At 41.8% G+C, this 16,805-nt stretch overlaps 1 protein-coding gene across 2 annotated transcripts in view; it reads right to left on the bottom strand.

The window, feature by feature from the left end:
* PHKA2 (phosphorylase kinase regulatory subunit alpha 2) overlaps positions 1-16,805 on the bottom strand; it is a 47,046-nt gene that overhangs the window by 29,911 nt on the left and 330 nt on the right. For both annotated transcript variants that reach the window (XM_027738229.2, XM_039378019.1), the window contains exons 2-12: positions 11,319-11,477; positions 9,897-9,944; positions 9,258-9,426; positions 8,348-8,430; positions 7,493-7,573; positions 5,282-5,380; positions 4,816-4,962; positions 4,538-4,591; positions 3,862-3,984; positions 1,794-1,889; positions 331-438 (exon numbers count right to left, since the gene is read on the bottom strand). In XM_027738229.2, the coding sequence (XP_027594030.1) occupies positions 331-438; positions 1,794-1,889; positions 3,862-3,984; positions 4,538-4,591; positions 4,816-4,962; positions 5,282-5,380; positions 7,493-7,573; positions 8,348-8,430; positions 9,258-9,426; positions 9,897-9,944; positions 11,319-11,477 (1,167 nt within the window). The remainder of the gene's footprint in view (positions 1-330; positions 439-1,793; positions 1,890-3,861; positions 3,985-4,537; positions 4,592-4,815; positions 4,963-5,281; positions 5,381-7,492; positions 7,574-8,347; positions 8,431-9,257; positions 9,427-9,896; positions 9,945-11,318; positions 11,478-16,805) is intronic.

The raw sequence follows: 16,805 nt of genomic DNA, 5'->3' as shown, positions 1-16,805 counted from the left end.
CCTAGTGGAGCTGAAACAGCACAAAATCCTGGCTCTGGAACAGCCAAATCAGCCTTGCCTTGGTATAGTCCTCTATCCTAACCCTAAATCCAGTCCATCTGACAACTTATTCAGCTTGATTAGAAACAGACAGTTGCATGTCTATATATATACAAAAAAAAAAAAAAAGCTCCTGAAATCTCAGTCACTCAGTCACCCTTTCATGGCTCTTGTACTTGTTTCTACTGGAAAACACATTGTCCCCTATCTGACAACCAAATTGTACTTAAAGCTCAAGCCATCTCAAACAAAATGAAATACATGCTTACCTACTAGACAAGAAACAATTACCTCTGCTAACAGGCAGCTCAGGACATACAATGATTGGCCCCAAAGATGTGGTAACTTTCCCACTGGGACACGATCCACTGAGTGAGGATTTTCATACTCCTCATCCACCTGAAAACAAATACATAAGCAAAAAAAATTGCCCTGAAGTTGTGAGGAACAATTGGTAACATTTAAGTACTTGAAAACATATGGTCTATCATCTACCCTTGTTAACCTGCCATTATTACTGACTTAAACATCTCTTGATTTTACTTTTAAGGCTGCACATTTTTTGGGACTGGAACTACGCTTCCTTTTTGTACTCCGCCCAACCCTTCAAAGCTGGAGGATGAATAGGGACTCTGCATGCAATTATAGCTTCGGTGTTAGCTCTTCCACTTTCTTCTCATCATGCCTTTGCTGCCTTCCCTCTGAGCTGCTCATAGGTAACTGGATGTCTGCTTTCCAATCCCTTCCAAGATGACACTTTAACTTCACTGATGTCTACCTAGCTTTCTAAAATAAAGCTGTTTTCCAAAAATTAAGGCTATTCCACCTTTCGTGTGTTAGAAAGGATGGTCAATGCAAAAATTAAGAGCAGACTTATAATTTAGAAAAAGAACAACTGCCTTGGTTTTGCAGTATACAGACCTACTGAGGGCAGGGGGAAAACCCTCCTACGTTACATCTTTACATAGACAAAATCTACCCTGTTTATTTGGCACGTTTGTCAGATTATTATCATCATATCAAAATTCACAAGAAGGCTCTGAACTCTTACACGCTTGTTCCCACTAGGAAGGCAATTCAGAGTTTCCACCTGCGAGCAAGACATCAGCTGTCGGCTGACCAGCTCAGACCAACCCAGGAGGCTCCATACCCTTAGTGAGTGAGGGCTGAGAAGCCTGGAGTGGGAGAAGAAGTTGGCAGGAAGGGATACAAAGGCAAATAGCATGGAAGAGCACACAAGCTCATCTGAATTTCTCTGTCACAATGGGAGAATCAGATAAACAGTAACAGCAAAGATGGGGGAAAAGAAAATACCCATAGAAAACAAACAAAAATCCCAGCCCAAATCCTAATCCATCTGAAGCCTGTTTCTGTCTCCCATACAAGCTCTGGAAAAGAGCAGCAAAATCAATCAATAGACTAGACAGAAAAGACAGTCTATGCTTTATTTCTTCATTGAGCTTGAGTTCCTAAGTCAGTATCAACACTTCTTAAATGTGTATCTTGCTATAAGCAGGTAAAATTTTAGACATGCTCTAATATTTTCACAGACACTCAGATTTCCAAGGAAGAAATGGGGCAATGTGGAAGCCTAAAATTTATCATTTCTCAGCGGGAGCTGGGAGAGGTCTCTTACTTTTTCAAATAATGTGCAGTAGTCTTTTTTCATTTTCAGATAAAGGAAAAACTATAAAACCATTCCTCTTGCTCTCTCTACTTTGCACCCCGAATTGGATGCTGCATTTTCACAATACCTTGTCTGGAGGGACTGCGTACAGTTCAGGCATTAGCACTAATCCATTCTTCTCTCTAATAAGTATTCCTTCCAGAGCCTCTCTGTACTCTTGTACCTGGAAATATTTTTAAATAAAAGTAAGAATTCACATTACAGTCAGCAAAACTGAAACAATAAAGTTTTAGTACTTTCCAACCAGACTTTTCTGATGAATATTCATATATGTTAAAAAAAAGGGGGGAATCATGACTTACTGATGGAAGAACAGGGTTCAAATTATCAGAGACTGTTCCAGCATCTCAATATTATCAGCCTTAGAAATATGAACACTCGTCTTTAATCTATAATGTACCCCTGCAGCACAAAATGTCTAACACATCCCTATAAAGAAGTCATTGGAACAAATCCTACATGAAATTTGCAATGGATGACAATGCAGGACATGGGCATCAGACTGCCAATATCCATAAGAGTGCAAGGTGTATAAATTGTCAGCTTTCTACCATGCATATTGCCTATGACTTACTGAATTCCGCTCTGCAGGATTGGGAAATCAGTTTCTCTTAACTGATTTGCTTAAAAATTTGTCTCATGGAAAGCTTAAAGTTGATTTAAACTGTCTAAAAATATCTCAGTTCACTGAAAGGAAAATCATCTTCTTGTATGGTTAGACAACAAATTACGAACACGAGCAGCAGATTGATACAAAATAAAGAACAGGTAATATATTTTCTTTTTACCAGATTCCTTATTTGTTCCATTTATCAATTATCGCATTCCAATTTTTTTACTTAGGGGGAATCTGTTTTCAAGCACTAACAGTATCTGACTCTGAGATCCTATTTCTGCTATTCCTGAGTACAGGGGACCACACAAAGTAAGGAACCCACAGTTTCACATTAGGGTACACTCACATTTTCAGTATCCTGTCCTTCTCCACTCTTTTTGAGTCCTCAGGGTGCTTGTTTTTCTAAGAATTGCAGCAGTAACTGGGGAAGACTAGACACTCATCTCAGTGTCTCAGTGACTCATTCAGCTATGTTTAAACAGTGGAAACCAGGAGTAATTGCCCTGACCATGCCCTAGCACAGCCTGTCTGCACAACATAAAAGCAAACAGGTACATACTGCCCCAGATAATCCACCTAAGTTCTAGAGACTGCTTCATGAAGTGCTATTTTATTGACAGGACTGAAGTTTCGGTAAACTTTCTGATTTCCCCCCTCATGAAATAATGTCCTTTCTCTCTTCACCATTTCACAGTAAAAACACATTTTTACTGTATTCAGGAAACATTTTACATTTCTAGTGTCAGTAAGTATTTCACTTGATTTGCAACATCCAGTACAGAAAGAAGGTTTTTTGGTCTGAAATTCTCTGTTTTGTTTCTGATGTCATTTTATTTTTTAAGGAGTTTAGCAATCTCCTGTCCCTCTGCATACTAGGCAATTTTAAATCACATTTATTTTTTACTTCTTTCAAGCCACCAATCCACAGAAGGTCTGATCTGAATATATTTAGTCCTGGCTACTTGCTGCTCTTTAACTCACCAACACTCCCCACGTGCCACCATAACCTTTGGAGGGCTACAACCAATTTAGCTGCCCTGACCACTGGGTGCTTGACACAGTAATGGCATGAAGTGAATTATGGAACTAGTAAAAATGAAATGGTTCCTCATAAGGCAACCCCAAATCTCTCGGAATATACAAGAGGACTTAAAGTAGCACGAATCTTGTTCTCAGCAGCCAAGCCACAGAGGCTGGGGTAAAGAAGCTTCTCTCATCCTGAAGTAATTGCGAAAGGGGCATCGAGGTTGGTGACAAGACAAAACTAGGCATATAAACCCTGTTCAGCCCAGTTTTACCACACCAGCTAACAGAGCCACTCAGCCTGGCAGGGATAGGGCAACAAGGCCCCAGTGTGCACAACCCTTCTCCTCTATGTCAGGAACTCCCCAGGAAGGTGAGAATGGCTAAAGACTATTTCCACCCTATCCAACTGATACCCAAAATAAACACGGAGCAAAGTTCCAAAATGCCGTGGGTAAATGGCTTTGCAATTTGAAAGCAATTTCTCTTTTCTCACCTGAATTTTGTCCTCATTAAATATTCCATCAATTAGGAAGTATGTCCAGAATACTGGCCACTCACATTCAATATTCTCAAAGAGCTTGAGCTCAGCAGGATCATAGTGTAGCCTACTTGGATCCTAAAAAATTCAAACACACTTGTTTAGTCACAGTGCTAATTTAGTCACCCATATTGCAATCATAATGGTAGCCTGTTTTATACAAGTAATTAAAACCTAGAAACCAATAAACCCACCAGAATTAGTTTCCATGCAATCTCCTCGCTTTTTTACATTCAGCCTCAAACTCATTTAATGATGTTTCCCTAGACAAATCAACCCTTCCTAGTCTCAGAATGTGTCACCCAAGTAATCTTGGCTTTGCCTCAGTTCAAAGATACTTTGAAATGCTTCAGGGACACTGTTTCTGCTTAGACACCATAAGCATATCTAAGGATCAATTTCTTACAGAATTATTAATTACATTTTGTCCTTAATAAATGGTTTTCAAACCCTTAGCCTCCTTCACATATGTGTCATTTCTAGGGTGGATACCTGGATTACCTCCAAGTCCACTAAGATGTCTTAGCAGTGATGGAGAACTTTACTCCTTCATGTAAATAAGACAAAGTATGTCTATAAAGAAGAGATAAAACTCTTCCTAATGCCTACTGAAAATACACATCAGAAGTACCTCTCTGGGTGTCTTGTAACCATCTCGGAGAAAGCGACAGCAGCCATAGCGGCCCTGTAAAAACACACAAAATTACAGAAAATTACACATACTGTTCTTCCTCACAGACTAACATAACAAGTGCTGAGATTTAAGGGTCACTTCGAGGTTTTCCTTCCTCTCTTCCAGGCACAGATGAACCAAGTCTGGCAACCCTTGTTTAATCAGAATTTTTGGTTAGGAAAGAGAGGTTCTGTTTCTTTTTCTTTCTGTAAAACAAAAATAAAGGAAATTCTTACCTGCAATTTGGATATGATTTCACTCTTGGTTACATTAACAAGGTTTAGATCCTCCACTGCAAAAGCTGGGTAAGAAATAATAGAGAGAAGGCCAGCATCTATCTCCTTTGACGTGGATGCCCTTGGCAACATGGAGTATAGAATAGACTGAGCAAAACAAGAATAGAAGAAACGGATGTGAAACAATTTACGTACTTCAAAAGACTATGTCAAGTGTAAATGGAACAGACTATATTATTTGCAAACTGACAGAGAACTCTCTGCATAGTTATTTTTAAACAAGTTAGAATGCGAATGCTTCACACCACTCAGTTTCTCATGATCTACTAGAACAAGGTGAACAGCATAGCCTGCAGCCATTCGTATTACATTGAGTTCTTGGTTCAGTTAATCAACATTTCATTTAAAAACAAAAGGGAAAGGGTTAGCTTTTCCCCTAGCAAATGAAAGAGAAGACTAATTTTACCTGACAGTGTTCTACTTCATCAGGAAGAACATGAATCACTGATTTGTGTCCTCCATGAGCTCCAAAAAGATCTAGTTCATCAATTGCTTCCAAAGCAGCCTTCAAAGAAAAGCAAACCACAAACCAAAATCATTAGATACCTTTTAAACCAAGTATACACCATAGCACCTGTGCTTATCCTCTGAAGGAGTTTATATAAGACATAAATTTGCTCCACAGACATTTTTTATTTAAAGGGAAGTTTGGCAGTATTTTAGAAAAAGTAAATATTTCTGTCTTTCCACTAGCTGGATACATGATTGATGTGCTGGCGATCCTTCTTACAATTTAAAGGCAATGCAAAACAATGGAGAGCTGGGCTTCCACTCAGACATCACCTAAACAGTGAAGTACTTAGTTATAAATGTCATGTCCTGTCCTACATTCCAAAATAACTCCCATTCAGTGTCCTTTCCCTCCTCCTGCCTGAAGAACTGCTCAAAGAGGAAGACTTGTTCAAGGCAACCCAGAATCAGCAAAGGCTGACCCCTTAAGAAGAGACCTTCAGCACCTCTCTGATACCGTCACTTCCCGAGCAGAAGAGAAATGAGATGTCTGATCTCCCCACAGCCAACTGAGGCACACAGTGCTCCATGCCAACAGGTGAATCACTACATCTCATACCTCTTGGCCATAGTGCATTTGCCTGGTGAAGACACTATCAGCCCAAACACTGACTCAATTTGGACACTCCTACTTTAACCTAGCAGGCTACAAAACCTGACTTTGAAGAACTGGGGTGTCCAGCACCACATAGGGAGTGTGGCAGGAAAAGAGAAAGGACTGGATGGCCAGGGCCAGGCTAGCAGAGCCCTCCTCCGAAATGCAAATTCATAGGGTTGTGGTAACACTGAATTGTTGCCCGTTTTTGTCCTGCAGCTTCACGGACATGCAGCTTCTCTGACAAAGGAAGGATCACACAGGACAGCTTTCCTTATCTCTCTGCAGAGGAGCAAGGATATTTTTCTTATTCCAACACAAAGATGGGTTTACTGCCTCTGCAGAGCCCCTCTCTCTAGACCAGCACTACGGCAGCAGATGTTCCTGACAGTGGCAGAAAGTCCTGTTTAGGAACTGATAGCTGGGACCAGGGACAGTTTTAATGGTGCAGAAAAGGTTCTGAGAACCACTTAAAGGCATATGCTCTGTGCTGTGCTGTTGCCATGGGTAGCCACACAAAGCAGGTATGGGACAGAATTCCTGAAGCACATTTAAAACAAAGAGCATCTACCTCAGCTTCTGCAGCAGGCCCTTCACTGTGCCCACCACCAGTTCCCATCTGAAACAGCACTTCTATTGAACTCAGATCCCCAGAGAAGTGAAGTTGTGCAGCAAGTTCTGCAGATCATCTCGACATCAACAGGTCTGGATGTCATACAGAGACCACACCAGAATGTTCAGGGTAAAAAAATCTCACAGTGGACATCTAAGGAACAACTGCCCTGACAGACACTGCCACATCGCTGTTCAACTGAACTGTGGGGCCAAGACCAGCAGTTTCTCCCTCTTGCAATGCACACAAGATCTTGGTAACTAACAAACCCTGCTGAAATGCAAATACACCTTTGAACTTAATGATCTTTGTCTTCTGCCAGTCCTCCAGACACCAAGTGAAAAGGTAGTTGTTGATTACACATTTACATTTATGGCCTTCTGAACTTCTTTTAGTATCTCTGTGACCTTGTGCTATGGGGGAACGAGAAATATCCACTTTTTTGTAAAGTACATCTTCATTTATTTTTCTTTCTGAATTACTTGTGAAGAATTTCTTAGACTGATAGTCTGCTGTTTTCCAGAATTTACATCAGATTTAATCTTACCATGAAAACATCACATATGATACTGGGGCTGGAGAATTAAGAAAGAGGGAAAGAAAACCAGAGGCCACTTTATGAGACTGCACTTTACTGAATCTATTAGATTCACAGTTCAATGAATCTGGTACCCTACTTGCAACCCCTGGAACAACTGTGCTGAGGTCCTTCAATGAGAGCCATTATCCCAAAAATTTTACGCTAAAAAATACTCACTCACACCCAAACAAGGATTCTTACACAATCAGTCAACTATTGCAGTGGCCAAGAAGACTATGCAAAGGGAGTGATCGGGTTTGACAGAGCCCTTCAGCACAACACAACAGCCACGAAGGAGGTGTCAGGAAGACATTCTCACTTTGGCCATCCCTACGGAGCTTGCGTTCAGTTCAGGGATGCCCTGGTTTGTCTTATCACCACGTTCCCAAATTCCATAATCCTGCAACAACATCATCAAGAAAAAAATGGCATTATTATAAACAAACACAATGTTTCCCCCCCTTGCCCCACAACAAATCCAGACTCCTGCATGAAATTAGCTTATAATTGGCCTTCAAAAAAAAAAAAGAAAAAAGAAGGAAAGAAAAGGGGCTTTAAGTCTCCAAAGAGACCCTGCTCATGTTTAAAGAGCAGCACATAAAAGTATATTCCAGCAGGATCAGGTATCCAGTCATGAATCACTGCCTTCACAAAACACACAAAGCCCTTTATCCTTCCCCCTGTACATGTTTCTCCCTGTGTCCCCTCAACTTATCACTTTCCAGAATGCTTGTTATCATCCTGCTCTTTTAGAAAGGCCCAAAAAATTTTAATTAGACATCAGGAAATATTATTCATCATCATCATCATGGCTAGGCTTCACAGACAAAGATTTGGGAAGGGCTCTACCCACATTTGTTACAAGCACGCTGGTGGCTAAAAAGGCCAATACGAGATAGACATCTGGTTGCAAAAGGCACAGCAGAAAGACTCCTTATCAATTAAAAACCCCTCTGTTATTATGACAGAACAGGTGTACCTCACCCACGCAGCAGCAAATCCTCCACAGCCCTCCCATCATCTCCAAAGATGCTGCTCACAGTGTAAAGTACTGACAGGTTCTGATACCTTCTCATGAAAAAAGCAAGTCCCTGTTTTCTTTCTCCATCAATAAATAATTTTCCACGTAAACCTGAGCAGCATTCAGATGATTTACATATAAATAACTACTTACAGCAACTTTGTAGGCAGCTTCTATGTAGAAGACAAGATTCTGAATAAAGGTAACTTCGTCGAGGGTGAAGATGATACGTAACCCTGATTAAAAGAAGGGAAGGGATTAATTATACTGTATCAGAACTGAAATATTTACTCTTCAGTAAGTTTCATGCTTTTGTTTATTTGCTACCAACTACTGCCCACTGAAATCAAAGGAAAAACTCATACTGATTTCAGTAGGTCAGGCAGCAAACCTCAATACTTGCTTCTGACAAAATACTTCAAATGCCACTAATACATACAGTTTCAAAGAACTCCTGTAGGGGTGGCATTCAGACAGTGGGTACAAAGCAGAGACATCTGAGTCAGCTCTGGCTCTTCAGAGCAGTCCATACCAATACCCACAGCTCCCCACCCCTCTGCCTGCTTAGTGCTCTGTCGAGGAACTCCAGGACAACCAGGCGCCCACTAGGAAGGGGTCAACTTCAAGGGTCTCCAAGGGCAGAAAAATATGTAAGGAAACAAATCCTTATCCTCACATGAGGAGTGCAGTAGAGAGGAACACAAGATAAAACTGCACCAGTAAAAGGAACAGATGGCACAAAGTGGCACCTTATTTGATGTCGCCACTCTCTGAAGAAACTTGGTTGTCCATCAGGACACTATCTTTAAACATGAGATTTCTCTGACATGACTCTCAGTATCTCATGTATTTGTATGCCAGTAATCATTAAAGGAATAGACACTGCCAGTTACTATAAACATGAAATCCTAAGTAAGTTCTATCTCTTTTCCAGAGAAACATTACTTCCAAGTTATAATTATTTAAAGGTCTTTAAAGCTTGTTACTACTTTATTTTTCCTTTTTAAATGAATGCTAGAATAGAAAAAGACTGCAACAAAAGGCAAAAATATCTTCTGCTTACCTGATGCAGTCATCTGTGCCAAGAAGAGCAGGTAAAGGGAAGTTGCATCCACTTGCAGATGCCCCCACTGGTCGTCCCCAACCACTGTGGCACAAGTTGCAGAGTTATACTTGGCATGGAGGCAGTCTTTGGTACTCTGCGTGCGTTTGAACCTCTCTACCTTATCTACCTAAAAAATACCACAAAGCTCAAAGTTGAAACATTTCAGAAGAACTATTTCAAAATTAACAACTTTTCTTAGATGAGGAGAAACTTGAGGTTCTAATTCCTGTTACTTCAATGTATTTTGATTGATCAGAGTGCTTAAACACAACTCTGACTTTAGACTCCAGTTAAATCCACATTTCTACAGAAAAGAATAAGATGAAATTACCTTGTTGAGTTCAGATCTAAACTACAAGTGTGCATCTTGGTGAAAATCAGTTTGCAAAGGCAAAACTCTGATTTGCTACAAGCACAATCTCAAAAAAGTGCAAGCAAGATCAGAGTTTTGCTCAACAGTTTTAAAAAGATTCCCCGCATCACCATCTACACACATGCAAAAATAGTCACTCCACAGAAGACATAGCAAATATATGCTTCAATGAAATGCTTTGTAAATACAACACATACTAATTCAACCCATACCTATGACATTACCTGTCTCATCATGCACTGCAAGAGTCCCCGCATCAGCTTCACAACATTCTGCAGGAACAAAACACAACAGTGACACCCTCACTGCTCAGCCTCATCAGCTGTTACAAACAACATTCAAAAGTGATAAAGCTCACACACTCTACTAACGTCCTGCCAAAGGTAAAAAAAGTGTGTATTTGCCCCAAATGCTCTACATGCTTTTTTTTTTTTAAATACACTCATCAATTTTTATTCCTACATCCCTACCTAGAAGAACAAATCTTTTCCCAAAGGCCCTCTCTAAACAGTGGAACAACTCTCTGTGGTCCTTCTATCCAGCTAAGGAAATAAGAGGAATTCTATGTCCTCTAATTATCATTATCATTATTATTATTATTATTATTATTATTATTATTATTATTATTATTATTGACAGATCCAGGGAACACTGGTAGGTGACTGTAAGACATTGACACGACTGGAAGACCTGTAAAGCTTCTTCCACTCCTTATACAGTACAACAGAAAGCAGGTGACTGGTGTAAAGAAAGGGCCATACATCTGAATGTAGAGAAGTACAAGATTTTGCCTTAAATAAAGAAATCAACCCCATCTTTTTACTCAAAAGCTATAGCCTCAAAATATGATCATGCAGAACCAAGGTTATTCTGTCACCACAGACCTCCTTGGTTTGAGTAGGACATGTCAGCAAAAAATTTACCCAGTGACTTCAAAATGACAGCAGGACACTGGCACCATAATCCCTCACTTGCCATTCAACCCATCTCTGCACTCTCACTTCTAATATCCACTTTCCCAGCTGCAAGTAAAGGAATTAACTGTGGGAGTTACCTCCCCTTCCAATTCTCCAGCACGAGTCTTACCAGTTTGGAGAGTTACCTTCTCTGGATTGATCAAACACATCTATACACCATGTACGACCTCCGTGAGATGACACAAGTGCACATTCTGAAGACAGCTACTTTAAATGTCATGCTCATCCTTACAGGGAAGAACGGTCTAGCAGATAGATTGCTACCATAGGATCCAAGCAACCTAAGTCTGATTTTCTGCTCTACAATACAGCTCATGAGGGACAGGCTTGTAAATCTGGGCACAAAATCTCTCAGAAGCCTAATTTTCAACAATTGGCCAACGGATGGAAGTTTGAGTCCTGCACGTTTTTGTTCTGTTTGCATTTTAATTGAGATGTTAGCCTCTCTGCCATGCAGTTCTCCAAATCCTGCTTGCCAGAAGGTTGCCAGGGATACTGCACACCACACACTGCATGGATGTTGCTGTCATTGGAACAAGACATGTACTCCAAACTGGGAAAACCCTGCCAGACCCCAGACACAGCAGTAGCGTGAATGCACTCTTCAAAAACACCACTGTATGAAAAAAACCAAACAGTATAACTGGTTTATGCCAAACTTTGACAAACCTGCTCGAGCTCGTAGGCTTTGGCCTTATCCTCGTCCCGGTCCGCATTCTTCCGATAAGCCATTCCCAGCCCCCACACGGCCAGGATGCTGTAGACGTTGTCCCGAACCCAGGCATCTTTGTGGTCTGCACCGGCTGAAAGCAGCCCCGTAACTGGATTCTAACCACGGCAGAAGGAATAAAGAACAAATATTACTACCTGAAGTCCCATCCATTAAGAAGCACCACTTCTTTCTGTATTAAAGGGTAACAAAATAAACATGATTTCACGCTGATTGCACACTGTGGTTGCTCACAATTTCACAACAGAAGTGAGGTCCCATCTTTCTTTCCCAAACTCATGTAAGTGAAATGTAAAATTCATTTGAACACTTCAGGATGTAAAACTTACAGTATCCAGCTGGGCATTCTCATCCACACAGGATTGTTAGCTAAGTAACTGAGTGAAATTCTAAATACATTGAGGAAATAGGAATTTAAATTTTAAATATTTGTGAGGAAAAGAGAGTACCAGTCAACATTAGAAATTCAGTCTGGAATATATTCTTTTCTATGCATCTGGTCTCTGACATAATCTCAAGGAAGTAAAAACCACTATTTATCTTCTAGGAGATTAAAAAAGTATTTCTGTATATCTGCCTGCTGGGTTTATGACAGCTAAATGAATGCATGCAAAACCTTTTTATATTCTCCTTTGGAAAAAGTACAGAAAGACAAATTCTGAAGGTGTTGAAAAGCAGCACAGTGAGTAGCCTCCTGCACTCCAAATACTCCATTAAATTTTTCATTGCATCATTGATTCCCATCACTTCACTATCCATAATTTTTAAGACTGTCTTTCTCGGCTGTATGTTCTGCACTAATAAAAAAATGAGGCAAAGAAGGAAAAGGTCGATAGAAGTTTCAGTCAAATTAAGTCTTTACAGAAAATTTCAGTGAATGAAGGCCAGTTGTCAGGGCTGACGTGACAAGGGGCAAAGATTACAATAATAAAGATGAGTAAAATTTAAAAGAATACATACACCAATTTGTCATTTCTCCCACACACTGTTTACTCAACTCCTTCCACAGTCATTTTTAAGAAGCCACTTTGAGGGGGAGGAACTTCAGTTACAATTTCCTGGGCTTTGCATGTGGTCATTGAACACCACAGGGGTGACAGCCTGACAGACGTGACTGGGCACAGTCTGCCCTATTGTTATGGTTTAAGTACAGCAGTGTTTAGTGGCTCCCTGACAGTAGAGATGTGGCTCTGCTGAAACAGTCCCTCCTCAGCGCGGTCTCCACAAACCAAGTAACAACTGAAGGATCCCTTACTCACCTGTTTGATGGGGAAAGTAGTACATATGAATGCAAACAGCTTAAAAATCGTCATTTTGATCTTGAAAAGTCAAGCAAGGAGTAACAGAAGAACAAGTATGCAAGCAAAAAAGGAAACCTCGGTCCCAGTTCGGCACTGTGCCCACAGGACAAAACCCAGGATCTGAAGAGGCAGACAGCGTATTCCCAGCATTTTTAGCACTTTAGTTCTCTCTCTCCCTCCCATGCAGGACAACAAATGTCTATGCACCTGCAGCCCTGGCTTAATAGAGATCACCTTGCTGTCTGAGAAACGATCCTTTTAGTTTATTTTTCCCCACTCAATGCTGGGCTGGCTGCCAGTTGAAAAATAAAAATGTCTCTGGGTACCAAAATGGAAATCCCAGAAAAATGGCCCATGCAAGACTTTAAAAGACTTTTCAGCTCCCAGGGAGGGACCTGCCTACCTTCAAGAGGTTGTATTAAACACATCCAAGGGCAGCTATCACCATTTCAGAACCTTTGGTTCCTCTACAAGATGGTCCCGGTTTTTGGGGCACACTGGGGCTGCTTCTCATGGACTGACAACACATTAATGTCTTTCCTCATGCACATTCGGACTGTTAGCAGAACAACATAATATCTGAATTAATATTTTAAGTAGTTTTGCTCTGAATTTTTTAGAAAGTGTTTACTCTTAAAAACTACAATTATTTGCTTCTGTTACCTGCTGACACCATACGAAAACTACAGCACTTAAAAGGTGCTAAAGAACTCAAGAGAAACACTGAGTGCATTTAATCCCACAGATGTCAAAGGGATTTTAGCTCAATTAGTACTTCAAAGCATTACATCTATGCAGTGATTGCTAATTGGACTAGCAGGTCTCATCCTGCAAATCACACTGCACATACAGATCCACAGAGCAAAGAATTTTACCAGCACCCATGGGCTCTCAGCTGAGAGTGCTGCAACAGAAAGCTGATTGCTGGACTAAGACTTTAAACTGTTGTATCATGCCCATTCCTATTTTTAAATCTGTCTCTTAATCTGGAGACAAAAAACCCCCCAGCAACCCAAACCACAAAACATACCAGTTCCTACAGGGCAGCAGGCACTAATAAGAACTTCAGCAGTACAGGCACAAAAACAATGGGGTTCTAACCAGACTAGCAAAAGAAATAAGCCCACATTTGGCATCTTGCTGAAAATCTATTTAATTTGCACCTGTCTCATTGATCTATCAGATGAAAACTGATGTAAGCTCTAGCAAAGCCTGCAGATAGCTTGCTTGTGTGAAACCAGATGTAACACAGTTGGGCTTAATCATAAAAGTATGACAGATGTGCTTTCCTTATCAGTTCCATATGCCTTCCACTTATAGTACTGTACCAATATTTAAAATGTACACAGATGTTAAGTTTTACTATTTTATGGGCATATCTTAAGATTCACATTTTGTCTTATCTCCTTCAATTTAAGAGCTGTAATAAGCAGCTGAGAACATCCTTCTGGTGGTGTTTCTCAGTGTCTGCTCTGCTACAGCACCGAATCATCCCTCTGTCCCCTGCCCCTGGGGGTACATGGAACTGCTGGCAGATCCCACACAGACAGGAGCCAGCTGTCTGGTTCAGCCTCCTTGAACAACCTTTAACAGGACCTATCACTGTGCATGGTGCAGAGACTGACCAGCAGAATGCAACATCTGCAAAGTGAGAACAAGTTTGCTACTGACCCCATCCTGCAAGGTTCCACACAAGGAAAACTGTCAACCCTGGTGCAGGGTCTGCACCTGTGCTTTGGACACGTCTGCCTGGTAGCACATATGAATTAAAAAATTAAAAATTACCTCTAAAATCACATCAATTTAGAGTGATTAGAATGAACACAAGATCAGTTGCTGCTTCTGAGAAACCTGACTCCTGATGTATTAAACACCTTGTCAAAGCAAAATGTTCTTAGCACACTACGTGTTGTCCTTGCTGCACCCCTACAAAGGTGAGTGTGTCACCGCCCTCCATCACAGCACAGCTGGTGTGCCAGGTCTGCACTCCGGCAGCTTGTGGGTGTGAGGTACATGGTCACAGCCACACATCACCCCTGTGCTGAGCGGCGACACCTCACAAGCATTTTAAATGCCTTCCGGCTCTTCTGCCAGGCTGCTCTGGGTCAAACTGATGGCTAAAATCCCCCTCCCTGGCACCAAGAAGGCACCAGCGGCAGCAATGCAGCAGCCCAGCCCATCCAGCCACAGATAATTCTGCTACCAAGGAAGTCAGGATTGCATGTGGCCCAAAGACAACCATCCTAACTTGCCCAAGTAAGCACTGCATCTCTCCACCCAGCTGAGCACATTTTCAATCTATTGCAGTGAAAAACCATAAAGGGCATAGATATAGGAAAAAAATCTAGAAACATGCCTTGAGCATCTCTCTGGGCCCCCTTGTGATATTGCTGTCCCTCTGCCTTGCTTCTAGCCTGTGGCTTGCTTTCCACATACAGAAGAAAACTTTTCTTTCCTTTCTCTGCCTCTGAAGTCTCCCAGACATTAAGCCCTTAGTGGAAAAGGCAATACACAGTCACAAGCACTCATCCTGGCACTGTAAGTAGCAATTACAAAATTCTAGGTCACCAATATAAACTCCTGTATTACCATTTAGTTATCCTTTTTACTATTGTTAAATATTAGTATCACTAAGGCACAGCTTTTATGGGGCATGTTTGAGCTTTGATCTCAGAGGCTCCATCTCTCTTCTAAATGAAGGCTGTTATCAGTATCTTCATCTCATAAAAATGGAAAGCAAGGCAGGTACCGGAAGCCAAAGTGATTTGCCCAATGCCATCCTGCAGACAAAAGGCAGAGACAGGAGCACAACTTTAAGCATCTCCTGCACCCCTGCACAGCGAGAGAGCAAAATTATCTCTTCACACCACTTATGTTCCAGATGTTCTTGTATTTTTTTACAAATACAAGAGTTCACAATAACAAGTACACAAACACCAATTCACAGGTGTCTGGACACTGTGCCCACAACAGCAGTCAGTGACAAAAATCTTATTGACCTAGGAAGATTTGGGTCTTCTTTCACCGCTTTCCAGTTTCTTGAAACTCTCAGCAACAAAGTATATTTGGTAACTGATTTGAGCAGGTAACTCTGTTGCTCTCATCTTTATGTACTAGACTGTTACAACCGAAGCATGACACTGCTCAGCACACTGTGAGTCCTCAGAGCCAGCCTGGGTGAAGCGAGCACACAAAGCAGAGAGCACTGCACTGACCAAAAAGCACAGGGTAACAGCCTTCCCCAGCCATCTCCGCTATCTTCATTCTTTCACTGCTCACATGTGCAGGCAGCCCCGTCCGACGAGCCAGAGCCCCAGCAGTGTTAACAGCGGGAGAAGAGACTGGAATCTCTGGGACGTGCCCCGCCGCACACACGTGCCGCAGGGAGCACACAGGGAGCCCTGCGCTGTCCCGGATCCACACTGAGTTGTGCTGACAGACACGGCCCAAAGGCCCTGCTCAGAGCTCTTATGTTACTGGGGCTTAATGGTGTTGTGGGCATGTATATATATATTCATATATATATAGTGTGTATAGTGTGCAGCGGGTGGGTGTCTATCATAACACAGAATCAAATAATATACTGAGTTGGAAGGGGATCATCTTGCTCATCGAGTCCGACTCCTGGCCCTGTGCAGGACACGCAAGAATCACATCATCACACTATATGCCTGAAAGCATTGTCAAAATGCTTCTTGAACTCTGTCAGGCTTGGTGCTGTGGCCACTTCCCCAGGGAGCCTGTTCCAGTGCCCAACCACCCTTTGGGTGAAAAACCCTTTCCTGATATCCAGCCTAAACCTCCCCTGACTCAGCTTCATATCGTTTCCTCAAGTCCTGTCACTGTTCACAAGCGTGAAGAGATCGGAACCTGTCCCTCCGATTCTCCTCGTGAGGATGCTGAAGACCACAATGAGATATATCCCCTCAATGGGAGGAACACATTACTATCATTATAAAGTACTACAATTTGCAGGCTCAGGTTCGCTGTATTTTCCACACGCTTTCCAGCGTGCATGTACACAAGCGACAGCGAGCACCGCCCGGATCCGCAGCGCCTCAGCATTCCCCGCGCTCCTCCCCCGGCGGGCACAGGAGATGCGGAGGGGAGGAGGCCGTGCGCCGG

The sequence above is a fragment of the Pipra filicauda genome, unplaced genomic scaffold (genome assembly GCF_003945595.2).
Source record: "Pipra filicauda isolate LSUMZ 115617 unplaced genomic scaffold, ASM394559v2 scaffold12_size5214236_pilon, whole genome shotgun sequence".
In the NCBI taxonomy this organism is placed as follows: domain Eukaryota; kingdom Metazoa; phylum Chordata; class Aves; order Passeriformes; family Pipridae; genus Pipra; species Pipra filicauda.
Note: the sequence above shows the minus strand (reverse complement) of the source record. Positions and strands in the feature narration are given on the sequence as shown.